The 27,211-nt window shown below is 51.6% G+C and overlaps 1 protein-coding gene across 5 annotated transcripts in view; it reads left to right on the forward strand.

Moving 5' to 3' along the window:
• Positions 1 to 27,211, forward strand: part of PRKAG2 (protein kinase AMP-activated non-catalytic subunit gamma 2) — a 295,801-nt gene that overhangs the window by 108,704 nt on the left and 159,886 nt on the right. The window contains exon 1 of one of the 5 annotated variants that reach the window (XM_070452712.1): positions 17,774 to 18,082. The exons of the other annotated variants lie outside the window; for them this stretch is intronic. Coding sequence (XP_070308813.1) covers positions 17,989 to 18,082 — 94 coding nt within the window. The 5' untranslated portion in view covers positions 17,774 to 17,988. Of the gene's footprint in view, positions 1 to 17,773; positions 18,083 to 27,211 lie in introns of those variants that run through there. 5 annotated transcript variants of the gene reach the window in all.

Genomic DNA, 27,211 nt, shown 5'->3' on the forward strand with positions numbered 1-27,211 from the left:
TTTTTACTTAAAGTTGGTTTGAATAGGACGCTTAAAACTTGTTAACTCAAAACACAGTTCTTCATGGAGGTTTCTTAATTAAATCCTTTTTAAAAGGCCTATCATAAGTATCCCAAATCACTGCAGATGGTGACTACAGCCATGAAATTAAAAGACTCTTACTCCTTGGAAGAAAATTTATGACCAACCTAGACAGCACATTAAAAAGCAGAGACGTTACTTTGCCAACAAAGGTCCGTCTAGTCAAAGCTGTAATTTTCCTGTAGTCATGTATGGATGTGAGAGTTGAACTATAAAGAAAGCTGAGTGCCAAAGAATTGATGCTTTTGAACTGTGGTGTTGGAGAAGACTCTTGAGAGTCCCTTAGAATGCAAGGAGATCCATCCTAAAGGAAATCAGTCTTGAATGCTCATTGGAAGGACTGATGCTGAAGCTGAAACTCCAATACTTTGGCCAGCTGATGCAAAGAGTTGACTCATCGGAAAAGACCCTGATGCTGGGAAAGACTGAGGGCAGGAGGAGAAGGGGGCGACAGAGGATGAGATGGTTGGATGGCATCACTGACTCAACGGACATGAGTTTGGGTAAACTCCCGGAGTTGGTGATGGACAGGGAGGCCTGGTGTGCTGCGGTCCATGGGGTCGCAAAGAGTCAGACACAACTGAGTGACTGAATCAAACTGATCAAAAGTATCAACTTTATTATTAATTTTTTGTAATGCTTGTAATTTTTAAACAGATGCAACTGAATGATGATGTGATTATAAGGGTGAGGGAGGAGCTGAGAAGCCAAGCTAGAGTTGGGGGGGTAGGGCATCCAGGGATTCATGATGACCCCTCTGCATCCCTGGTGGGAGAGGGGCTGGGAGTGACCCCTGTCTGGCAGGGTTGGGGTGTGGGGGGGGGGTCAGATACGCTGCCCAAGGCCTTGCCCTCCCCCAGCCAGAAGCCAAGGGTCACCCCCCTGAGCACCCAGCAGGGCCGGGCCCAGTGAGGAGTGGGGAGGGGTGCCAAGAGCGAGGTGCCAACCCCACAGATGCCTCTGGGTGATGTACGTGCCGAGGCCAGGATGGCAGGGCAGACCGCCCAGGCCTGTCCCCCAGCACCACGGTGAGGGAGCTCCCCGTCAGGGCACAAGAGACCGAGGTTCTTAGTGGAAACTTGGTGTCACCCCCACATACAGGAATCAGTTCTGGAAGGACATCCTCGTCATCCACCTAGCCCACGGCTTCCTTCACCCAGATCCCCATGTTTGATGCTTTCTGAGCGGGGTCTTCATGCCCACGCCAGAGAGCCGGGAGGGCCCCGGGGGAGAAGATGCTGGGAGACAGAAGGCGCCCTGACCGCTGCCTCGAATCGGCTCAGAGGTGGTCAGCAGAGAGTTTCACCCAACAGCTTGGCTGTGCTGAGTCGCTTCAGTCTTTGTGACCCCATGGACAGTAGCGCGCCAGGCTCCTCTATCCATGGGATTCTCCAGGCATGAATACCAGAGTGGGTTGCCATGCCCTCCTCCAGGGGATCTTCCCGACCCAGGGATCAAACCTGGGCCTCCTGCATTGCAGGCGGATTCTTTACAGCTGAACCCCCGGGGAGTTGCTCAGTTGGGACCCACGGATCGAAACTTAAATCTCTACCCTCCCAGCCCCGTACCAGGACAGGCAGCCTTCCCCTTCTCACCCATTTCACACCTCAGTTTTCCGGCCCGCCCTCTGACCCGTCCTCTGGCCTCCTGGACCTGACGTTCTTTGCTTCTGCACATTTTCTTCTCCTCTAAGTCGGCAACCCTTTGGGGCTCTTGGTCCCTCCTGGTATAGGCGCGATCCCAGGCCTGGGCTCCTCCCTGGGGGCCTGGCAGCCTCCTGGGAGTGGCCTCTGAGCATTTACGGGTGAGCGTATGCAGGTTTACACTAGTGCAAACCATGTGCGCTCAGCCGTGTGGCTAAATGCTGTAGACATGGGGGTGAGAGCTGGGGAGGGTCTTGGGGCTCTCGAACTCCGTGGGAGCCACCCCTGGAGATGATGTGGGGAGGGGGTCTTTTAAAGCAAGGTTGGTAAACCAGTCCATCCTAAAGGAAATCAGTCCTGAGTATTCATTGGAAGGACTGATGCTGAAGCTGAAACTCCAATACTTTGGCCACCTGATGTGAAGAGCTGACTCATTTGAAAAGATCCTGATGCTGGGAAAGATTGAAGGAGGGAGGAGAAGGGGATGACAGAAGATGAAATGGTTGGATGGCATCACCGACTCAATGGGCATGAGTTTGAGTAAATTCTGGTGGGAGTTGGTGATGGACAGGGAGGCCTGGTGTGCTACAGTCCATGGGGTTGCAAAGAGTCAGACACGAATGAGTGACTGAACTGAACTGGTAAACTCTTCCTATAAAAGGGACGTGAAAGTCGCTCAGTCGTGTCCCCGTGGACTGTAGCCCTCTGTCCAGGCTCCTCTGTCCATGGAATTCTCCAGGAAAGAATCCCTGGAGTGGGTAGCTTTTCCCTTCCCCAGGGGCTCTTTCCCGCCCAGGGATCGAACCTAGGTCTCCCGCATTGCAGGCAGATTCTTCATCATCGGAGCCACAAGGGAAGCCCCTTGCTATAAAGGCCAGATGGGAAATGTTTTAGGCCTTGTGGGTCACCAGGTCTGTGCTGCCAAGACTCAGACACAGACAGAATGTAAACTGTGTCCCGTGAATGCTCATTTACAGAGGCAGGCGGTCAGCAGGGTTGGCCCCCGTTTTAACAGATGGCGGCCATCTCGTCCCCTTTCTGACCCCTCAGTGCCTCCCCGATCCGCTCCAGTGAAAATCTGGTCTTGCCACGCCATCCACGCTCTGGCCCTGGGCTGGCACTGACCGCAGCCTGTACTGCCCACCTGCCCGCTGGGTCCTCAGAGGTGCCTGGCTGTCAAGGACCAGCCCCGCAGCCCACTCTGGACAGCTCTGAGGGTTGTCCCCACTCCAGGCTTTCTAGGTGGGAGGGCCTGGCTGGGTCTTCGTGGCCTCTGCACTTGGCCCCGGGGCCAGTCCTCCTCCTCCCGTCCTTGTGGGTGTTGATCTGGAGAGCGTCCCTAAGGCACACCCGCCGCTGTCCATCTCAGGTGCTGCCCCGCCCTCCGCTCTCGCCCTGATGTCCCACTTGACAGTGGCCGTTGGAGGGAAGGCAGGGCAGACTGGATGCACGGATGAACAGGTGCACGGGCCTGGAGACCGGGTCCGGGCTCAGGGTGAGGCTGCCCGTGAGCTGGGAGAGGAGGCAGGCCCCGGGGCTGCTGCGGCCACTGGTCCCCACGGCCCTGGCCCGGCTGGTTGTTTGCAGTCTGGAGCCACACGAGTCCTACCCTGCGCCCCGCTGAGCGAGATCCCCCCCCCCCGCCCGATCCCGGGGCTCAGGGCCCCATCCTCGGTCCACCGCCCAGGCGAGAACCCTCTGGATCCGAGCAGCTGCTTAGGTCCCGATCCCGTGGCTCTGCAGACTTCAGAAAAAAAAACAAAAACGTGACTCATCCTGCCTGCCCGCAAAGAAAGGAAAAGTATGTGTGGCATCCGAGTTTCCTGAAAAGTTCAGCCAGCGCATGGCAGAGCTATGTGGCCGGGCACCCGTGTGGTCCCTGGCGAGAGCGCCCTCTGCTGGCCACCACGCAGAGAAACACGGACCAGCCCACTTGGGTCGGGCTGCAGGTCACTGCCTTCAATGCTGTCATGGGGAGAAGCTTCGGGGAAAAAAAATCTCCTTTCCCTCAGCAACCTCTAGAGCTCTCTGGTCCTCTCGGCGCTGCTCTGGCGATAATTCTATACCATGCGACACAGTAAAAGTAGATGCCCTCAAACACTGGATTTTTTTTTTTTTTTAGATAACACTTCTTTTAATTTATTTATTTTGGCTGCGCCAGGCAGCATGCAAGTTTTTAGTTCCCCAAGCAGGGATGGATCCAGTCCTCCTTGCGTTGGGAGCATGGAGTTTCAACCTCTGGACCACCAGGGAGGTCCCCACATTCTTGCTCTGCTTCTTTTAAAAAAAAAATAGTTTTGTGTATTTATTTTTGGCCCTGCTGCGTCTTCGATGCTGTGAGGGTTTTTTCTCTGATGGAGGCAAGCAGGGGCTGCTTGCCAGTTGCGGTGTGCGGGCTTCTCACTGCCGTGGCTTCTCTTGGCTGGGGAGCACAGAGATCAGGGATCGAACCCATGTTCCCTGGCGGCTCAGCTGGTAAAGAATCCGCCTGCAGTGCGGGAGACCTGGGTTCGATCCCTGGGTTGGGAAGATCCCCTGGAGAAGGGAAAGGCTACCACTCCAGTATTCTGGCCTGGAGAATTCTATGGACCATGCAGTCCATGGGGTCGCAAAGAGCCGGACATGACTGAGAGACTTTCGCTTCACTTTCCTGCATTTGCAGGCGAGATTTTTACCACTGAGCCACCAGGGAAGCCCATCTCTGACTATTGGTTAATTTCTCTTTAAAAATCATGTTTTCTTTTGAAAATCTCAAACTTACATAAAAGTTACAAGAACAGTAGAAAGCGTTCTCCCACCCCTTTCATCTAGATGCCCCAGTGTTAACGTTTTGTGACCACATTTGCTTATATCCGCTCCCACTTCTCAATCAAATATATATTTGTGTGTGTATAAGAAATCTGAACCATCAAGAGGAAGCTGCAGTCACAATGTTCCCGGCCCCTAAATACTTCATGTCTTAAAAACAGGGACATTCTTCCAATTGCAGTTTAATTATCAAAACCAGGAAGTTAACATTAATACAACTGTCTTCACTAAGCTGCAGACTTTATTCTCGGTTCACAGATTGTCTCAGTTATGTTTTCAGAAGAGGAGGCCCATGTCCCACGCTGGTTTGGGTGTCCCGTCTCCTCCATCCCTCTTGATTTGCTGCCCCCAATCTTGCCTTTGTGACATTTTTCAAGACCACACACAGACTGTCCTTCTCTCTGGTTTGTCTGATGTCTTTCCCTCTGGTTTGTCTGATGTCCTTCACTGTGGTTTGTCTGACGTCCTTCACTGTGGTTTGTCTGAAGTTTCCTTGGGATTCAATTCAGGTTGGCTGGCTGGCACGAGGCCATGCGTCCAGTGTCCTGTGCTGGCCTCACTGTGGGGAGCGTGGGATGCCATGATGATCTGTTCTGGGTGACACTAACTGATCACTTGGTTAGAGGAGGTGTCTACCCCAGTTAAGAAAGCTATTCCTTTCCCCCTTGTAAGCAGTAAAGATTTCATGGAGATCTCCTTTAGAATTAGGTAAATATCTTCTTTCTCATCCAGCTTTTACTTGCTGATTTTAGCATCAGTCATTTATTCTGCCTGAATTATTACTGTGGTGGTGGGCGGGGTATTTTCTTACATGATCATTAGTTCTACATTGGTTGGAATTCCTATGAAGGAAGAAATTTTTCTTTTTGCCTTATGTTTGTAGGCACGTACATGATCATGGGCTCATGTTTTAGTCAACAGGTTGCAGTTTGTCCTATCATATTCTGATGTTCAGATTGTCCTGTTGGCCAGCAGGAGTCCCTTCAGGCTGGTCCCTGTGTCCCGGGACCCCAGGGCACATTCTTGTTGTTCAATCACTAAGTCATGTTAGTGCACATACTTCTTAATTTCTGCAGCAAAACCGTCCAGCCTCACCTGAACTGTCCCTGCCCCAGTCCTCCAATCAGCCATTTCTCCAGAGAGCCCTTGTTATTTTCAGGTGATGAATAGTATTTAGAAATAAGGGCCGAAGTATGTTCATTGCAACTGAGATATCACAGCTTCTAGGCCTTCTCAGCAGACATGCTGGAAATACGCTTAATTTAGAAGAGTACTTAGATAAGATAAAGAAGGTGCATCCACACGGTAGAGTGTTATATCGCTGTAAAAATATATGAACATGGTATCTTTGAGCTGATATAGCAAGAAACATGAATAGAAGATTCTCAGGAGACATGAAAGTGGCCCCTCAACAGCACTTAGACATCAGTAGGAAATCTTTCCCTAAACCCAGGTTGTATTGGGTTGGCCAGAAATTCCATCAGGAATGACAAGAAGCCTCTTTTCACTCACATACATGTCTTCTTTGGAAAAATGTCTTTCATTTTTAACTGGGCTATCTTTTTGTTACAGGAAAACCTGAATGAGCTTTTTGACCAACCCAATAGAATTTACCATTCTTTTCCTCTAGTATCTACTGTAGTTGAACTCTTCTGTTCTAAAACTTTTTCATCACCCCAGCAGAAACCTCGTACCAATAACCATTGCTCCACACTCACCCTCCACTCAGCTCCTGGCCACACAGATCTGCTTTTTGTCTATGAATTTGCCTGATCTGGAATTTTTGTTTAAATGGAATCACACAAAATGTGGCCTTCTGTGTCTGGCTTCTCTCACTGAGCATATTGTTTTGAAGATTTGTCCATGGTGTAGAGTATGTCAGAACTCCATTCCTTTTCATGGCTGGATGATATTCCATCCTGTGGACAGACCATGTGCTGTCTATCCGTTCTTCCATTGGTAGACACTTGGGTGGTTTCCTCCTTTTGGCTTGTGTGACTAGTACTGCTATGAACAGCCACGCATACATACATGTTTTGTTTAGACACCTGTTTTCAGTTCTTTTACGTAGATACCTAGGAGTGGAATTTCTGGGTCATTTGATTATCCTGGTTAACGTGGTAAGGAATGATGTAACTGTTTTCCGCAGTGGCCACACCATTGTACATCCTCATCAGCAACGGATGAGGGTTTTCACCTCTCCATATCCGCTCCGACACTTGTATTTTCCACCTGTTGCCGTTACTAGTATTATTGCCTTCCTAGTCGATCTGAAGTGGCGTCTCATTGTGGTTTTGATTTGCTGTTCGTTAATGACACTGAGCATCTTTTCACGTGCATGTCTTCTTTGGGAAAACATCTATCGTTTTAACTGGGTTGTCTTTTTGTTGAATTGTAGGAGTTCTTTGTATATTCTGGATACTAGACACTTATCAAATGTATGATTTGGGGATATTTTCTCCTTTTCTGTGGGTTTTTTCACTCTCTTAATAGTATCCTTTGATATGCATAAAAATGTCTTAGTATTTATTTATTTGACTGGCCTGGGTCTTAGTTACGGTACATGGAATCTTTTATTTATTTATTTGACTGCACTGGGTCTTATTTCCAGCATGCGGGGTCTTTAGATGCAGCTTGGGGACTCTTAGTTGCGACACGTGGGATCTAGTTCCCTGAGCAGGGATGAAACCCGGGCCCCTGCATTGGGATTGCGGAGTCTTAGCCACTGGACCACCAAGGAAGTCCTAAAAAATTTTTAATTTCAATGACAGCAAGGTTTTGGTGACCAGAATTACTTAATGTGCTGCTCCTTGGTACCTGGCCTGTAGAGACCCTCAGACTTGTTGGTGTGAAGAATGGGGAGCAGGACCCCAGGAGGTGTCTGGGGTCAGGTGGCCCCTGACCGCGGGTCACTGATTCCAGGAATGAGCCTCTCCAGGGAGGCTGAGAGGCCAGGCCAGGCCGGTGGACGAGGGCATTGTCGCAGGGTCACCCGCCTCGTCAGGAAAGGCCGGCTGAGGGTCTGGTGGTCCCGTAAAGCCTTGAGTGAGGGAAGAGAAAAACCAGCAAGGTCTCTGGAGCATCTGTGTCTGGGTTTCATCTTCTGACCCTTGAAGTTCTCCTGCTTGACCGCAGCGAGTTGGGTTTCCTCCCAGCATTTCTGTTTGGTAGAGAGGGCTGGAAGGCCTCCTCCTCTGCCCATGCCGTCCTCCTCACCCGCTGACCCCGGAGGACCCTCAACCCGCTCCAGGTCACCTAAAGGCAAGGAAGCTGGGCTCTAGAACACTGGTGAATGACAAGTTCTCCTAGGTCATCCCCAAGGACAGGTTGGGGTAAAACGAGAGCCGATGGCCCGGGAGAGGTGCTGGTTCCAACACTGTCCCTCATCTTTGTTTTTTTAAGCATTTGCTAAAACAATTGCCTTAAGAGGTGCTTTGCTGATTTTTTTTTCTGCTGAAAACACTAATTGCTGTTTGTTAGATTTTGTTGTTTTTCTTTTGTTTTCTCCTCTTTACATTTTAGTTTTCAGTGAAGTAGTTCAATCACATGGTTTTTTAAAAAAGAAAATCAAGGAATGCAAAATGATCGGTATGGAAAGGTCCTAGTCCCACTCCACCAAAAGCCATAAAAGACCTCTTTAAATTATGTACATCTTCAACTATGGTACAGTTTTTTGGTGACAAACCTTGCATGTGGTCTTATCACAGTGGGGGATGAATACTGTCTTTCCCACATCTTCCTCAATTTCCCTCTGTTTTCTTTTTTTTTTTTAAATTAATCAATCTTTTCTTTCTATCACCCCATCAGGAATCTTTTGAGGCATTTTAATCACCCCCTTACAATTTTAATAAAACAGATATACTACATATTATTGTGTTGCATGAAACTGTGCTTTATATATAAAAAGAGGCTGTCCGCCCACCACCCCAAAGTCAGTTTTCACCACCTTAGAGACAATATTGCCCTCAAGGAGAATGATGCCGTCAGCAGGGTTTGAGGTGAGAGATGTCAGTGATTATGGTAAGATCTGATTCACTGACGGTGAGGCCCATCTGAATCAGCAAACGACCTAAATTATAGAACATCTTTTTTATATTTGGTTAACCTTGAGAACCAGCACGGAAATGAACTTCCTAGACATCAGAAACATAGGCCTTTGAGCACCCAAACCTGCATCTTTTCAAGTGTTTGGTGCCTCAGACACTTTGCAATTTTCTTATTCAAAAGATACTAAATATCATCTCACTCTTTATCAACGACCTGGGGTCCTTACCAGATTCCCTGGGATGGACGCATCGTGCTGCCCCTGAGGTGTGAAGACCGTTTGCAGACTTACAGACTGAAGGGCCTTTTTTTTTTGGCTGACTTTTGGCCACGCTGCATGGCCCATGGGATCTCAGTTCCCTGACCAGGGATGGAACCTGCACCTCCTGCCTGGAAGCGGAGTCTTAGCCGCTGGGGTACCGAGGAAGGACTGAAGAACTTCTGGCTACCCTGCCCCAGGTCCTTCCTTCCGCGTTCCTGCTGCATGCTTTGCGGTGGAATTTTGCCTTGAACAGCAGCACCCAGGCTCTCCCTGATCAAAACGCGCTGCTAAGAAACCAGGGTTCTTTGTGCGTGTTGTTTGAAACGAGTAAATGATCAGGAGGAAAGTCCCTTGGCTCCCCATTCGAGAAATGCAGTGCCTTTGGCTCGTGAGCGGGGGTTCTGTGCGCGCGCCTCTGACTCAGTTCAGCTGGAAGAGGAACTGCAGACACTTGGTGCTCCCAGTTCACGTCCAAGTGCCCCACACTGTCCCCCTTGCAGAGCCCGGGCAGCCAGCCCTGCGCCAGCCGCCGCGGAGCAGAGGCGGCCTCGGAGACGGGCTCTCCAGGTGACGCCCTGTGAGCCCCATGGCAGCCCTCTGGGTTGGTTTAAGGTCCTGACCATGCTGTTTGGTGTTTAAAACGCTCTGCGGCTGACAGGGTGTTTTTCCTACTTTATCTCATTTGGTTTCCTGAAAACCCCTGTGACATGGGCTCAGGCTTTATTGTGATTTTTTTTTCTTATGGGAAGAATGAGGGTGAAGAAGCAGAGCGGCTCAGAACTGATGCCGGTAACTGCGTTGCGGTGCGGTGTCTGACCCGAGTCTTGTAAACTTTTCTGCGTATCATCTCGTTGGGGCATATATGTCACGATTCAGAAGGGGCAGCTCAAGCAAATCTCCACCCAGACCTCATATTCTTTTTTTTTTTTTTTTTTTTTCTGGTAACTCCTCCTTTTTTTTTTTTTTTTTTTTTTCCATGGATTTACATGTACTCCCCATCCCAGTCTCCCCTCCCACCTCCCTCTCCACCCGATCCCTCTGGGTCTTCCCAGTGCACCAGGCCCGAGCACTTGTCTCATGCACCCAACCTAGGCTGGTGATCTGTTTCACCCTAGATAATATACATGTTTCAATGCTGTTCTCCTGAAACATCCCACCCTCGCCTTCTCCCAGAGTCCACAAGTCTGTTCCATACATCTGAGTCTCTTTTTCTGTTTTGCATATAGGGTTATCGTTACCATCTTTCTAAAGTCCATATATATGTGTTAGTATACTGTAATGGTCTTTATCTTTCTGGCTTAGTTCGCTCTGTATAATGGGCTCCAGTTTCATCCATCTCATTAGAACTGATTCAAATGAATTCTTTTTAATGGCTGAGTAATATTCCATGGTGTATATGTACCACAGCTTCCTCATCCATTCGTCTGCTGATGGGCATCTGGGTTGCTTCCATGTCCTGGCTATTATAAACAGTGCTGCGATGAACATTGGGGTGCATGTGTCTCTTTCAGATCTGGTTTCCTTGGTGTGTATGCCCAGAAGTGGGATTGCTGGGTCATACGGCAGTTCTATTTCCAGCTTTTTAAGAAATCTCCACACTGTTTTCCATAGTGGCTGTACTAATTTGCATTCCCACCAACAGTGTAAGAGGGTTCCCTTTTCTCCACACCCTCTCCAGCATTTATTGCTTGTAGACTTTTGGATAGCAGCCATCCTGACTGGCGTATAATGCAGACCTCATATTCTAAGCTAGTGGTTTCCAGCTGAAGGAAGTGCTGAAGCAGGAGGGGTTCTCCTACATGATCAAGTTGCTTCAGTCGTGTCCGACTCTCTGTGACCCCCTAGATGGTAGCCCGCCGGGCTCCTCTGTCCATGGGATTCTCCAGGCAAGAATACTGGAGTGGGTAGCCATGCCCCTCTCCAGGGGATCTTCCTGACCCAGAGATCGTACCTGCCTCTCTTGTGTCTCCTGCACTGGCTGAAGACAGATTCTTTACCACTGCGACACTTTTCAAATTTCTCCTGAAAGCCCTGGATTCCAGAAAATGGAGATGGTGCTTGGTTGCCTGGGAGACAAGGGCCTGGGTAGACCACACTGTGGCTTTCTGCCGAGCCTGTGAGTCCACAGGTCTTCACCCTTGCACAAGGGTTTTACACATTCCGGTAGCCTTCTGACCTCCCTAAGACATAACTCAGAGGAAGAAGTAAACAGAAAAGCCAGACCCTCGACCTCTCGACCCTATGGAATCTAGTGTTTGCAAGCCCTTGCTCTGTGGCCTTGAGTGCGGGCTTCACCCTGGGGCCAATTTGAAAGCTGGAGTCAGAGCAAACGGCATCAGCTCTTGTCTTTGGCACCATCAGAGCCTTTGGCCTGGCGAGAGACCCCTGGGGTACTGCAGGGCCCACAAGAAGGGATTCAGTGAGGCACGCACTGGGTCCTTCCGTGGGGCATTAGATTTTAAGAACACCTGGGGATTCCCTACTGTTGGGGTGCTGTACTTTGGCGTGCTAAAAATCATGACTGCCATTGGTTTTTGCTTTTTTCTGTCCTTTTCGGTATTTGTTTAAATCAAGCTACCCCTGATGTCACTGGGTTTAGATGCCACTGACGTGACTTGAACTATTCCAAGTTGAGGTGGTTTGTCTTTGCCAAAAAAATCACCCTCTTGTCGCTCAGAGTTCCAGGAGGAGCCGGGAGGCGTGCGTGACAGTGGGCGTGCAGGGCGACACGTGGGCATCTGAGTCGGGGCAGGGACGGTCGCCCAGGAGCCTCAGCCTCACAAACAGCTCTGGGGACGAGGAGAGGAAGCCCTGGGGAGGTGACACACAGTCTCACTCAGAGTCAAGTGCCGCGGTGACCTTTAGAACTTTCCATGAAACCCGACACGGTATTTTGCAACCAGCCGAAGAGCGCCAGCAGCTCTGTGCTCCCTGGTGTGTGGCCCGCCTGGCGCTCCGAGGGGGCCCCCCCGAGAGCCTCTTACATAACTGGGGTTTGGTTTGGCCTGCGGCCTCTCAGGGGTCCTGTGCTTTTCAGGTACCGTCACGTGACTCGCAAAGCTTCCGAGTGCATTGGCAGTGGGTCCGTCTTCCTTTTCCAGCATCGAACCCAGAAGAGGCAGCCTGGTGGGGTGGGGTGGGTGGGTGGGGGTCCCAAATGCCATGAGATGAAAGTGAAAAGGTGAAATCACTCACTCGTGTCCGACTCTTTGCAACCCCATAGATTATACAGTCCGTGGGATTCCCCAGGCCAGAATACTGGAGTGGGTAGCGTTTCCCTTCTCCAGGGCATCTTCCCAAGCCAGGGATCGAACCCAGGTCTCAGAGGGGGAGCAAACTGGCGGGGTGCCAGCCCAGCTGTGCTGCTGGTCCCTGGGGGGGATCTTGGTCTACACGGGGTGCACCTGCCTGCAAGCAGCCCTCCTCAGCCCTGCAGGCCTGGACCGGGGGCCCAAGGTGAGGGTGTGTCTGGACACGGGGTGACAGGCAGGACAGGTCTGCGCGGGGTCTCAGCCCCCCACCCCAGCCTTGCATTCAGGACTCCGGTGAATGTCCTGGTGAAACAGAGTAAACGGGCTCCACCCAGCTTTGGCTGCTGACCCGGGAGTCCCGTTCCCACAGCACAGGGGACAGGGGCCGAACCAGGAGGCAGCTCTGTCCCAGTAAAGGGGTCCACCCTGGGCTTCCAGCCGGAGCCCCGGCAGGACTTGTCAGCTGTCCTTGTGGACACTGTGGTCGATGTTCAGCACCCTTTGGCCCCTCCACCCGCCTGCCCCAGCGTGTGCACAGGAGGCCCTGACTGCAGAGACAGCAGCTGTGGAGACAGACCCACTGTCCCCCACCCCCATCAGAAGGCCAGGCCTGCCAGGCTGCCCGAGGAGCAGTCCACCCTCCCCTGGATTTCCGGCTGTCTCCTAATAATAACATAAGGAGGAATGAGAAACGTTCAAGGCCTGAACCTTCCTCGGCAGTGGCACCTTCTCTGAGTGCTGCTCTCCCGGAGTTTGCTCAAACTCGCGTCCATCGAGTCAGTGATGCCGTCCAACCATCTCATCCTCGGCCAGCCCCTTCTCCTCCTGCCTGCAGTCTTTCCCAGCATCAGTGTTATCTCCAGTGAGTTGGCTCTTCACATCAGGTGGCCGAAGTATTGGAGCTTCAGCTTCAACATCAGTCCTTCCAATGGATGTTCAGGGCTGATTTCCTTTAGGATGGACTGGTTGGATCTCCTTGCTGTCCAAGGGACTCTTAAGAGTCTGGTCCAGCACCACAGTTTGAAAACTGCCCTCATTACATGGTCCTATTCCAGGCTTCCCGGTATAGCACCAAGCAAGAGAGTGATTTGTATAATATACTCCAGCAATACATTTTAAACACAGTTTCCGGGACTTCCCTGGTGATCCAGTGGTTAAGATCCCACACTTCTGCTTCAGGAAGAGTGGGTTTGATCCCCGGTCAGGATACAAAGGTAAAGTGCCACATGGTGGGGCCAAACAAAATAAAACACAGTTCCATCGTGGAAGCTAGTTCCTTCTTTTTCAGCCCTTCCCTTTAAAAAATCCCCCAAGGGTGGAAAGCATTCCATGAGGATGTGTTCTTGCCGGCTGAGTCACGATCCCGTGAAGGGCTTCACCTCTTGTTCATTTGGGACCATCAGCGGCGGAAACCGTGACAAAGGGGTGTTTGGTCTTCCTGACAGTGGCCGCCACTCCCAGCCCCGAGGTCAGATGTCCTGAAGGAAGGGTCCTCGTCACTCAGCCTGCAGCCTGAGTGTCACCTCACCATGTGTGGTCTGCACGCATCTCAGTTGTGCAAAGGTGTTGTCCCAAGTTAAGGAATTTCAGGCAAATATGAGTCGAACAGGGAGACGCAGTGGTGAGAGAGCTGATTGTAAAATGTCTGGGAATTCTGTAAGCCCATCCGTGCCCCGTCGGTACCCTGAAATGGACCAGGGCGGGAAGTTTGCACCACAGCAAGTGGCAGACCCTACAGTTTCGTCCTCCCTGCCCCCCACCCCACCCCAGGGCTGCCTGATCAGCCTTTCCCGCACACCCTGCACCTCCACCCTGGAAGTCCAGTGTCGCCTGCCGCCTTCTTCTCTGCTCTCGGGTGAAGCTGACCCTGGAAAGAGCATTTTGAGTGAGATCAAAGGTACATGTCAGTGAAGTCCGGATCTCGCTGGGGCCTTGTATCTGTAGTCAAGGTCGTCATGTCTGGCATCATTTGTTTTGTTATTGTTGTTCAGTCGCTCAGTTGTGTCTGACTCCTTGTGACCCCATGGACTGCAGCACACCAGGCTTCCCAACCCTTCCTCATCTCCCAGGCTTGTCTTAGAGCTGCATTTAACCCTGCTCCTCAGCTCCATCCATCCAGAGCTCCCCAGGGTCCGTCGTGTGGGACAGAGAACTGCTCTGGGCCTCAAACGACTTTTTGCTCGATCAGGCCAGTTCTACTGTGTCTTTCCAGAATATTCTGTAGCCATCTCAGTCACAGAACCTTAACCCTGAAGGACCCAGGGATTCTTTCCTCCACCCTGCCTGCACTGCATGCCTTGACTCTCCTCTCCGAAGGCATCAGATGTTCTGACGAATCCAGAGGGTGTGGAGCCCCGAGCTGGGCAGAGGCAGTGGGCTCTGGCCCTGCAGAGACTTACTCAACTTTATGTGTTTATTTTTTTATTGGCGTATAGTGGCTTTACAGTGTCGTGTTAGTTTCTGCTATATAGCACAGTGAGTCAGCTCTGCGTGTACACGGATCTCCTCTTTTTCTCGTTTCCTCCCCACCCCGTCTAGGTCACCACAGAGCACTGTAGCATTCCCTGTGCTACGGTAGTTTCTCATTAGTTATCTGTTTTATGTTGTTCAGTCGCTCAGTCGTGTCCGACTCTGAGACCCCGTGGGCTGCAGCACGCCAGGCTCCTCTGTCCTTCACCATCTCCCAGAGCTTGCTCAAACTCATGTCCATTGAGTCGGTGATGCCATCCAACCACCTCATCCTCTGTCGTCCCCTTCTCCTCCTGCCCTCAATCTTTCCCAGCATCAGGGTCTTTTCCAGTGAGTCAGCTCTTTGCATCAGGTGGCCAAAGGATTGGAGCTTCAGCTTCAGTCTTTCCAGTAAATATTCGGGGCTGATTTTCTTTAGGATGGACTGGTTGAATCTCCTTGCTGTCCAAGGAGCTCTCAAGAGTCTTCTCCAGCACCGCTGTTCAAAAGCATCATCTCTTCAGCGCTCAGCCTTCTTTAGTGTTGATAGGGTATATATCTCATTCGCAATCTCCCAGTCCGTCCCATGCCCTCTTGCCCACTTGGAGCCCATACGTCTGTTCTCTGTATCTGTGTCTCTATTTCTGCTTTGGAAATAAGTTCATCTCTACCATTTTTCTAGATTCCACATGTATGTGTTAATATACAATATGTGTTTTTCTGACTTCACTCTGTATGAGAGTCTCTAGGTCCATCCACGTCTCTACAGACGGCACAGTAAAAGTAATTCAACTTTCAGTAAAATGGTGTTAGTAATACTTGCCCCATAGGTTTCTGGCGATGATGGAATAAATTCATATTCAGCACTCCAACTGACATATGGTAGGCACTCCCCAAACAGTATTTATTATCGTACTAATTAAAATATAATTCTTAGAGGACAGGAATGTCTGAATTTTTCATAGCACTAATCCCCTCCATCAGTATCTGTCCTGCTCATTTGGTAGAGGTTTAATAACTGCTTGGTGAGTGAACGGCTGTATAAACTATGTACAGAATCATTGGACGTGCCCAGGTTGCTGTTTATTTCCCTCACGAACTTAAACTCATTCTTCCCTTTTAGTCGCTAGACTTTGAAGTGTTTTCTCCTTCTACATAGTCTCTCATATAGTATAAGAATCTTGTATTGTTTTAGACAAAGCCTCTCATTTTTCTTTTAATCAAATATGGCTCTTTCTTACTAGAATTCTTGTTTAGCAATCTTTTCTAAGGAAACTCTGCTTTGTTTCATTTTTAAACCAGAAGAACATTTCCATTTTTTTTTAAATGCTGAATTGATTTTTTAATTTTTCAAAATATTTATTTATTTGTTTGGCTGCACTAGGTCTTACAACACATGGGATTTTTAGTTGAGGCATGTGGGGTCCAGTTCCCTGACCAGGGATAGAACCTGGGCTCCCTGCATAGGGAGTGCAGAGTCTTAGCCACCGGACCACCAGGAAAGTCCTTGAATTGATATTTTTAAAAAGTGAAAGTTGCTCAGTTGTGTCCAACTTTTTGCAACCCCATGGACTATACATACAGTCCATGGAATTCTCCAGGCCAGAATACTGGAGTGGGTAGCCTTTCCCTTCTCCAGGGGATCTTCCCAACCCAGGGATCAAACCCAGGTCTCCCGCAATGCAGGCAGATTCTTTACCAGCTGAGCTACCAGGGAAAAGTTAGATTTCCTCTTTTAAAAAGAGAAAATCTAAACATGAAACTTCGAAACCTACCTTCTTAGACTTTTTCAGAGCTTAAGTTTGGGCTACCGTATTAAACACAGATAAGTCTGGGCTACCGTGTTTAACACAGATAACAATCCACTACTCCACTAGAGATCCCAAGTGGAGGTGGGTTTTGGGACTTGTTCTGTGACTTGTCGGTTCCTCCACAGGTGCAATGCTGGCCCAGCCTCTCCTCTCTTCTCCAGACCCCCCAGCCCTCAAGGCCAACTCAGGCTCTGCTTTCCAAGCAGGGTCATGTGATGGCCCCTTTCTGTCTATCCATTTGTGCTGATGACACTGTCCATTCTGGCCACTGGCCATTGAGCACATTTCGCTATGTTATGCAGTTAGTATTATAATTTTATCTTTGTCTCTCCCAGTCATTTTCACATAGCTTGAGGGCAAACCTATTTCCTCCATTCCTTCAGTGCATGCTGCTGCAAAGATTTGATCACTGGATCTCCGTCAGTCTCAGCAGAAGGAAAACGCAGGACAAAGAGCCATTAGATGTTCAGACTTCCGGAAGGAGATGAATTCCTAACATGAGCAGGTTTTGCCTAGGTTTGAGGAGGAAGCTGGGACCAGAGACGAGGATTGACTTTCTCAGGGTCACAAAGCTAATTAGTGGCAGGTCCCTTTAGTCTAGTGAAGGTATCAGCAAAAGGAATTGAACATTTTTTCCCTGTCTTTTTAAAGTTTTATTTTTAGTTGCAAAACAGATGCACACTAGAAGTTTTTTGTTTTTATTAGGTCCGGGGTTTGGCTTAGGGGTCAAGGAAGTTGAAATTCTAACCACTGGCTACAGGACTTGGAGCAAATCATACCCCCTTTCGGAGCCTCGGTATCCTCATCAGTCATGGAGGGAGTTGGATCGCATGCTCTCTAAAGTCCCCTTGGGTTCTGTCATTCTGCAGTTCTTAGCAAGTCCATAGCTCAAACTGGACATGAGCTTGAGACCCTCCTGGTGGGTCCCTGGAGACCCCGTGTCCCCTCCTCAAAGGCTTCTTTCATCTCAGGGAGCCGCGAGGGGAAATAGATTCAGGGACTTGCAGCCCCGGCGACCTGCGGCTTCTTCAGCGAGAAGCAGCCGGAGCCTGCTGACCCCAGGGAGCCCTGGAACACATGAATCAAAATAGTTGTGTGATGTCATGTCATGATGGGAATGCGCTGTGGCCAACCGGTGCCAGGAATTGTCTGGACCGGGTGGTTTCCTTTTACAGTCTTTTTAAAGGGACCTCGGCAGACCTGCACATGACCAGCCGGCCTTGCCCTCCTCCGATTGCCTAGCTCGTCTTCCCTCCCTTTTTTTTTTTTCATTTTCAGGAGGAAAAAGCCCTAGCGCCTGAGTGTGTGGCTGACCTTAACTATATAAACAGACCTGCCTGGGCTTCCGGGGCAGCTTCTTGCCTACCTAAGTGCAGCGGCTGCTCCAGCTTTGCCGCGGCCCCAGTGGGTGGGTGCAGAGGTGAGCACCACCCGGCCTGTCCGGCGGCTGCTGGCCCCGCGGGCGACCCCTCCGGCGTTGGCTGGGGGACCCCAGGCTGTGGCTGGAGCCCGCGGGTCGCGTCTCTGAGCTCTCGAGCCCCACGCCTGCCGGCCCATGCGGCGCCGCTCCTGGCCCCCAGGCACCCGGGGCTGACGCTGCCCCCCGCGAGTTCTGGCATGCTCACCCGGCCCGGCTCCCCATGAAGCGGTTTGGCAGCCTCAGGGGCAACAGAAAGCACAAGGACCCAAGCCGGAGCACCGCGAGGCGGCAGTCGGAGCCCCATGGCCTTTGCGGTAGGACACTTCCCTTTGCCCAGTCCTCTGCTGGTCGCCAGGGCCAGTGCGCGCGCGTGTGCGTGTGTGTGTGTGTGTGCACAGCCACCCAGGTGACAGCTGTGTGCGGGTGTGACTGTCAGGCAGAGGGGACAGATGGGGACGTGTGTCCTTACGGACAGTCCTGCCCCCTCGCTGTCCTGAGCTGCTCAGCAGTGCTTTCCCCAGGCTGTTTTCTCTAACTGGCCCTGATGAGGGTGAGTGATCAATGGGACTGGCGTTCATTTCGGCAAAAGCAGCGGCCTGGGGAAAAGTAAGAATGGACCGAAACTGTTGTTGGCGGCTGTGAAGTACCAGATGTGCGTGTGTAGAGAAAACTAGTGCTGGAGATCACTCGCCTCCTTGGCCCCACGCCTGTCATCGGGTGGTCAAGGGTTAATGTGGGAGGGAAGGGTTAACTCCTGCCTTGATTTTTGTCCCCGGGGCTGGGGGTGGGGTGAGGTGAGGGGGGGAGAAGCTCCTTGTGTGATCTCTCTGGCTTCTGGGACCTTCTGCAGCCTCTCCAGGCTCTACAGGGGGTCGGGACCAGTATGCCTGACGCGTGGGGTGAACCATCTACACTTCAGTTGTTACAGTGACCTGAGGGTTTGAGGGAGGCACCCTGTCTGGCTCGAGTCGGGCAGGTGGGTTTCAAAGCAGCCAGGGCTTCCCCGAGGGCTGGCTCAGGCCTGCCCGCTCAAAAGTAGGTGGTGGACTTCCTCAGAATTGGGAGTTTGCCTGCCCTGGAGGCTGCTGCTTGTAGAACACAGAATATTTCTGAACACTCCATCCTAAGACAGAATAGCAGCCCCACTCACACAGCCCAGTGGTAGCAAAGATGGGGAAGCTGACAGGTGCACCAAATTGTGTTCCTTGGGTAGAAGGCAACATGGTAAGTGGCCAAAAATAATTGTTTTGTATAGTAGGGAAATGACTTTGGCAAAACTTCTTGGCAGTACATGGAAACTGGAATATAGGCTTGCATGCATGTTCAGTCTCTTCAGCTCTGACTCTTTGCGACCCCATGGACTGTAGCCCACCAGGCTCCTCTGTCCATGGGATTCTCCAGGCAAGAATACTGGAGCGGGCTGCCTTGCCCTCCTCCAGGGGATCTTCCCAAACCAGGGATCAAAGTTGGGTCTGCCTGCATCTCCTGCATTGCAGGCAGATTCTTTACTGACTGAGCCAGCTGGGAAGCCTGGAATATAGGCATACCTCATTCCATTGCATTTTTCTTTTCTTTTTAATTAAAGGCTTGTGGCTCCCCTGTGTTGTCAGATGATGACTAGCATTTTTTTTAAGCAGTGAAGTATTTTAATTAAGGGATGTACATTGTTTTCTAGACATAATGCTATTGCACACTTAGTAGACTACATTATTGTATGATCATATATGCACTTGGAAACTGAAAATCCGTGTGGCTCCCTTCACCATTCTGATATTCACTTTATTGCAGTGGGTTGGAAACTGAACCTGCACTATATCCAAGGCAGTGCCTGTAGTAAGAAAAGAAAAAGGTAAACATAAGACCTACTGACATCACTTGCTACACCCAGTTTACAATTACTTCCGGAAGCTTCTAATGGACCTGGTGTGCCACTGATAACCCCGGGGAGGATAAGCAAAGGAGACAGCAGCTCTGAAATTCAGGGAGTTTTCAGTCTCGTGAAGGAATTAGAGAGCAGTGCCTAATTGCACCGTGTGCAAAGGTGAATTGCTAGAGGAGAAGAGTGCCTAGCCTGACATGGCGGGGGAGGAGGTGGGGGATGACAGACTCCCTGGGCTTAATTGCCGTCGTTCAGTCGCTCAGTCGTGTCTGACTCTGTGACTCCATGGACTGCAGCACACCAGGCCTCCCTGTCCATCACCAACTCCCAGAGCTTGCTCAAACTCATGTCCATCGCGTCGGTGATGCCATCCAACCATCTCATCCTCTGTCATCCCCTTTCTCTCCTGCCCTTCGTCTTTCCCAGCAACAGGCTCTTTTCCAATGAATTGGCTCTTTGCATCAGGTGACCAAAGTACTGGAGCTTCATCTTCAGGCTTAATTAGATGTGGTTTGAAAAGAAGACTCTTCTTTTAAATAATAAAGTGATAAGCATTCATTTACTATAGAGCTAAGTCTAAACCTGTTATTTAACTAAAAGTCTGGTTTTGGTCATGGGCATGGGTGGGCCCATTAACAAAGAAAAAAAAAGCCTATTATTTGCCAGACAGTGGTTTCTCCCTTGTGTTTTAAATCTGTCATCCTGTCTGTTCTGCTTCCGAAATCAAAAATAATATTTGCATGTTGACCAGGCTTTACAAGTGCTCACATGCAAATACCAGCTCTGACCGCAGGGTCAGGAAAATCAGAGTGTCTTCTAGAACCTTCCTCTGGGATTTGGGATACAGCCCATGTATCTAGTTTTCCTTTTGTTGGAGTCCCAGTGTGAGAGCAGTTGAGCAGGCGCAGGCAGCAGGTGCTGGCGCCTCAGTCATGTGTGGTGTGGATACATCAGAGGAAAATAAAACAAAGCAGAGAATGTGGACCAAGCATCGTCCCGGCTCCCTGCCTGCCGCCTGCCCCTTCCCCAAGACCAGACTGAACCACTCCTATCTGAAACCTTCCCAGCTGCCTATTCAGTGGCCTCCGGGCTTCTTAGGACAAGGGCCACATCCCCAAGGAAGCTTTCCATCCGTCTTCCAACCCTGACGCCTTGAAGCATCACAGGTTCTCACTAGAGAATTGCTGCTTATGGGGTGGATTGAAATGGGGCCACTCCACGGTTACTCCTGGTTCTCCAGCAGCGTTGTTTCCAGATTTTGCTTTCTTTTCATTCCCTTCCAGCCGATCCCTTTCCTCCCTATAGTTATCCTTATGTGGGTGCGTAGTCGCTCCGTCGTATCCAATTCTGTGCGACCCTATGGACTGTAGCCTGCCAGGCTCCTCTGTCCATGGAATTCTCCAGGCAGGAATCCTGGAGTGGGTTGTCATTTCCTCCTCCAGGGGATTTTCTGGACCCAGGGATCGAACCCCCATCTCCTGTGTCTCAGATTCTTTTCCTGCTGAGCCACTGGCAAAACCCTGGAGTTTAAGAATTTCAGAGAAGTCTTTCTTCTTTTAAGAAAGCTTCCATGAGGGCTGTGAGAATGTCTTTCACCCACCCCCCGTCCTCCCTAGATCAAGGGAACATAGGTGGTCGGCCGATTCTGTGTGCTGTTTGGCCACTTCTGTGGCCCCGTCAGTCTTTTCCGGGAGCCACTCCCTGTATCCTCTGTTCCAGTTCAAGGTGGGGTCGTTCCTCCCACACGTGCATCTCCCTTGTTACACACAATTGCACACACACACACAGCCATTCTTGTAGCCTCTTTTCTTTCTTTCTTTTTTTTTTTCCTTCTAATTTTAGCTGGGCTGGGTCTTTGTTGAGGCACGTGGGTTGTTGTGCATGCATGGGCTTAGTTGTGAGCCCATGTAGTTGTAATGCATGGGCTTAGTTGTCCCGCAACATATGGGATCTTTTTTCCCTGACCAGGAAATCGAACCCTCGTCCCCTGCATTAGAAGTCAGATTTCTTAACCACTGGACCACCAGGGAAGTCCCCTCCTAGGCTCTTGAGCAGCCAGAACAACCACAGGAGGGAAATCAAGGCTCAGCAGATCGGCAGTTACTTAATCCATATATGTTTGCCCCTGGCTGGCATGTTTGTTTGGAAGCGTGTGGCTCTGGTTGGAGTTTTAAATACTTCAAGCTTTGGAGTTTATAAACACTTCAACAAAATGCCCCAGAAAGTTCTGATTTACGAGAAGCTTGCCCCTTTTGGCCCAGAGCTTAGGGCCCGCACAGCCCCCCACCCCCTACAAAGCTCAGTAGGCGCCTCCCAGTCCAGGTGTCATCCTCTGTAGGCGAATCCAGCGATGGTTTGGAATTAAGCCTTCAATTTCAGCCTCTTTGGTCAACAGGGGTCCAGATGACATGGACAAAGAGCGTGTAGCAATAATAATAAAAATGTGAAAGGCAGATTAGGAAGGGATTTTGCTCATCAGTTCAGAAAGCTGACTGTAGCAACTTTTCTGCCCTCTGTAGTGAGAAGCGAGTAATTAAACAAAAGCCACCTGGAGCCTTAAGAGGACCCTTCTGAGGGCCAGCACTAGAGCCAGGAAGCCCCTGGGTGCATCAGGAGGGTGTGTCCCCACGCGGCTGGGGTCCAAGGGACACTGGAGACCAGAGCCCCCGACAAGTCTTGTTTTGCACTGAGCCTCCTCCTCCGGTTAGCCCTCCTTGTGATGAATGTGCAACCACTTCTGGAATGAAGCTCCAAAGTTCCTCCTGCCTGAGTTCACGCATCACCCCAGCGCTGCCTGTCCCAGTCTCTCATCCCCTGTTAATGCCAGCGGAGCCCGCAGCGGGCTGTGTCACTGCAGGGACTGTGGGTCATCTTTGCCTCAGCAGCGGGTACGGCTGTTGTCCTGCCTCCCCCCAGTGTCCCCCCACCCCGGGACCCTCTGCTCCCTGCCTGGCCCCTTGTCATCTCCGTGCTGCTTCTGGCTACCTGCCTGCCCACCTGGATTCCGGTGTCCAGATTGGGGTGGCTTTGAGAGAGCCTAGTATTGTTTCGGTTACTCATTTGAATATATGAATTTAGTTATTTATGATGGAACATTTCAAGCATCCACAGAAGGAGGGAGAATGGAGGAACAGTGTCCATTTTCAGGCTCAGTGGTGAGAAGCGCCCTGCCAGTCGCATGGACAGAGGAGCCTGGCGGGCTACAGTCCACAGGGTCGCAGAGAGTCAGGCACAACTAGCGATGAACACTTCCACTTTTGCTTCACTTTCTGCCAGTCCCACCAGCGTCTGAGCGGCTGGGTGCCAACACTGGGGGTGCAGACACCAGTGCGCCCTCCCGGGGCAAACCACCAAGGTGGTTCTTTAAACTGTGATAAAATACAGGGGATGAGATGGTTAGGTAGTATCACTGACTCAGTGGACTTGAGTTTGAGCCTAACTCTGAGAGAGTGGAGAACAGAGGATCCTGGCGTGCTGCAGTCCCCAGGGTCACAAAGGGTCAGACACAACGACTCAACCACTGCAACAGAACAGACGGAACGTAAGACTTACCACCTTACCCATTTTTACCCATACTCTTCACTGGACTTAAGCTCGTTCACACTGTTGAGCAGACCATCACCACCTGCATCTCCAGAACTTCCCAGCGTCTCCAACCAAACCTCTGTCCCTTTTAACAGCTGTCCATTCTGTCTGCCCCCTAGTCCTGGAACTCCCCCCCAACTTCTCCTTCCTGCCTCTCTCAAGTGACCGCTGCGGGTGCCTCGAGAGTGGAATCACGTGATGTTCCTCCCTTGTGTCTGGCTTGTTCGACAGCTGAGCGAGTGTTCCTTTGTGATGCCGGGCCGTGGTGAGCGCTGTGGAGGAAAAGGCAGGATGGGGGGTCGGAGGGGACAGGAGGAGGCGCCGTGCGGGCCCCCAGGGCAAGTCCCTCCAGACAGATGGAAGGCCCAGGCCCTGGGGAGGGAGACCCTTGGGTCCAGGGGCACCGAGGGGCCGGTGTGACTGGACGGCAGGAAGCGGGGCAAAGCCCTTAGTCGGGGCCCCAGCAGGAGGGGAGGAAAAGGCAGGTGAGGGGTGAGGGGGCATGAGATGAAGACCCCAGGGGTCTTGAGCCAGCGCTGCTGAGCTCTGGGGGCTGGGGCCTTGCCCAAGGCCATGGAACAGTGAGGGCAGAGCTGGGGTTATGAGCCTGTGTCCCCACCCCTCCGCAGGCCCGATGCCCACCCAGAGAGGCCGGCCCTGGCTTCCAGCCTCTCTGCCGAACCTGCGCCCACACAGGAGACCCCGGAGAGCCTGCAGCTCGTCTGCAAGGAGGGGGTCGGGGTATCGGACTCTGTGATGTCTGGCAGAGGCGTTTGGGATTCAGGATCGGTCATCCGGGCTAGAAGTCAGAGAAGGCTGGCTCACCGCCTCCCACCCATCGTGCCCACCCCAAGCCTAGCTGGAAGGGTTCATCTTCCTTGGCCCAGTTTTCCTGTGCGTGGCCGTCACCACGCTACGTGGCGGCCCTGGCCCGGCCTCCAAGGATGACAGGTGGAAGGAGAGGCCCAGGCACGGGGCTTCGCGGGGAAATCTTGGTTAGGCACTTCTGGCTTCATCCGCCCCCAGAGGCCGCGCTGGATCACTGGTGAGTGGGCCAGTCACTACCTGACAGGCGGGCACAGAGTGGCGGGGTGTGCGTGTCCTCACTGCAAGCCTGTTTCCCAGCCGTGCCCCCGCCTCCCCGGGGTGGAGGTGAGGATGGAGGAGACAGTGGCAGCCGGCCTTCATCTCAGTGCCCCTTCCTTCCCCAGCCCCCAGCGGGACAGACTAGGAACATTCTAGAAACAAGGCCCGAGTGATGATGGAGACAATGAAGTGGGTACTGGTGGGCTGCCTGGAGGAGGCATGGTTCTGGGGACTCCTGCTTCTGGGCAGAGAGCCTTGACACCAGACATGGCGAGTAATTCCAGGTCTGAGGGTGTGTGTGAAGACCGGGGGACCCGATCGCAGAGCCTGGTGGAGTGAACAGAGGAATAAGGGAGAAGGAAGCAAGGTGGGAGGGGGTGGACCTCACCAAGTGACACCGCTCGGTGATGGAGACGCCTCGGGGCTGGAAAGCCTGGCCGGGGTCAGACGACACCTGCTGCTCTGTCGCCCAGACCCTCCTGCTGGGACCTGGTCCAGGGTAAGACTAAGGGCCCAGGGGGTTGGCACCCAAGAGTGCATCATGTGGGGCTTCCAGCATCCAGAGCAGATTGAGAACCTGGGACATTTAAAGAGGAGGTGATTTCTGTCCTCAACTCACTTGTTGAGGTTGTTCAGTCACTGAGTCATGCCTGATTCTTTGCAGCCCCAAGGATTGCAGCACACCAGGCTTCCCTGTCCTTCACCATCTCCTGGAGTTTGCTCAAACTCATCCCTATTGAATCAGTGATATTGTCCAACAATCTCATCCTCTCTCGTCCCCTTCTCCTGCCCTCAATCTTTCCCAGCATCAGGGTCTTTTCCAATGAGTCAGCTCTTCCCATCAGGTGGTCAAAGTTTTGGAACTTCAACTTCAGCATCACTCCTTGCAATGAATATTCAGGACTGATTTCCTCTGTGATTGACTGGTTGGGTCTCCTTGCAGTCCAAGGGACTCTCAAGACTCTTCTCCAGCACCACAATTCAAAAGCATCAGTTCTTCAGTGCTCAGTTCTCTTTATGGTCCAACTATCACATCCATACATGACTCCTGGGAAAATTGTAGCTTTGACTAGATGGACCTTTGTCAGCAAAGTGGTATCTTTGCTTTTTAATATAGGTTTGTCATAGCTTTCCTTCCAAGGAGCAAGTGTTTTTTAATTTCAAGGCTGCAGTCCTGTCTGTAGGGATTTTGGAGCCCAAGAAAATAAAATCTCACTGCTTCCACTGTTTTCCTCAACTCCTAGTTTGTCTTTAATGATCGAGAAGGAAAACACACATGGTCCAGACCCTCAAGCACCAGGACACCTCTGGGACCGCTGCTGCCCTTGGCCCTGGCCTGCTGGCCTCGATGGGTGTCTGCTGACCGTGGTGGTGGGCAGGGGGTAATCCCCAGGAGGGAGGGTGTCCCCTCCCAGGGAGGCCCCAGCTCAGGCCTGTGTGTGGCCTGTGGAATCCAGGGTGATTGGTGTCCCCAGAGCTGTGCGGGGAGGTATGGTGTGGTCCTCCAGCAAACCCAGGCTGGAAGCAGGGACACGGCACCCGCCTGGGCACCGGGGCCAAGGGCACTGCTGAGACACGTGGAGGGCTCAGAGGGCGTTTCAGTGACTCAGATGACCACAAGGCTTTGCCGAAAGAGGTAGCACAAACCAGCTAATACTAGAGACTTCACAGATGCCCAGCAGATGCATGAGAAAACTGCCAGGGCTTATCCTCAGCTGCGTTCGGCTGTCCTGCCGCTTTCATGTCCATAATCCACATCCCTGGGCTTGGCTGCTGGCTCAGTGGCAAAGAATCCGCCTGCCAGTACAGGAGATACGGGTTCGATTCCTGATCTGGGAAGATCCCACGTGCGGCGGAGCAGCTAAGCCCATGGGCCATAGCTACTGAGCCTGTGCTCTGGCGCCCGGGAGCCGTCACTACTGAAGCCTGAGTGCCCTGGAGCCTCTGCTCCAAAACAAGAGGAGCCACTGCAATGAGAAGCCCAACCACGGCATCAAAGAATAGGCCCCTCTCGCCGCCACTAGAGAAAAGCCCAAACAGCAGCGAAGACCCAGCACAGCCAAAAAGAAAGAAAGAAAGAATTTGTTGAAGAGTTCGAATGCCCCCAACCCAAGCGCCTGCCTCCTAGAGACGTTTGGCTTTGTGGGGAGACAAGGCTGAGAGAAGGAGGACAAGCCGCTGCCCGCTGAGTTCCGAGCCCCAGGCCTCAGGCCTCGGGTTGCCTGCCTCCCTCTGCGCTCATTCCTGGGAAATCAGTCAGGTGCACCTGTGCTTCTGTAAGGGTTTCTGAGAAATGCCCTGTTAGTCAGAATCAAGTGCATGTTTTTCCTTGCAGCTTTTCTGTAGACAAAAGATTTCGTCTGGATGGGTATGGGGAGCCCTTCTCACGTCTGCCAGTGCAGAGCAGAGAAAGGAAAAGACCTAGTGTAGAGGATGGGGAGGTGTGTTTTCATTTTTTGTTCATTAACTAGTTTATTTTTGGCTGCTCTGGCTCACGGGCTTTCTCTAGTTGCGATGAGCAGGGGCTACTCTCTAGTTGTGATGCCCAGGCTTCTCACTGCCGTGTCTTCTCTTGTTGCAGAGCACAGGCTCCAGGCCGTCGGGCTCAGTAGCTGTGGCACATGGGTTTAGTTGCCCCTTGGCATGTGGAACCTTCCCAGATCAGGGATTGAACCCATATCCGCTGCATCGGCAGGCGAATTCTTAACCACTGGACCACCAGGGAAGTCCCAAGACAATGGGGAGGTGTATATTTAAATGTCGATTTCATTGTTACTCAGGTACCGTGAGGCTGACAGGTCAGGAGTGGACGCCACGGAAAAGCCGTTGGTCACTCCCAGTTCCCAAGAGGAGGGAGCACAGCCTCCCCACCCCCACGCCCTGCAGGACGCGG

The sequence above is a fragment of the Odocoileus virginianus genome, chromosome 1 (genome assembly GCF_023699985.2).
Source record: "Odocoileus virginianus isolate 20LAN1187 ecotype Illinois chromosome 1, Ovbor_1.2, whole genome shotgun sequence".
Taxonomy (NCBI): domain Eukaryota; kingdom Metazoa; phylum Chordata; class Mammalia; order Artiodactyla; family Cervidae; genus Odocoileus; species Odocoileus virginianus.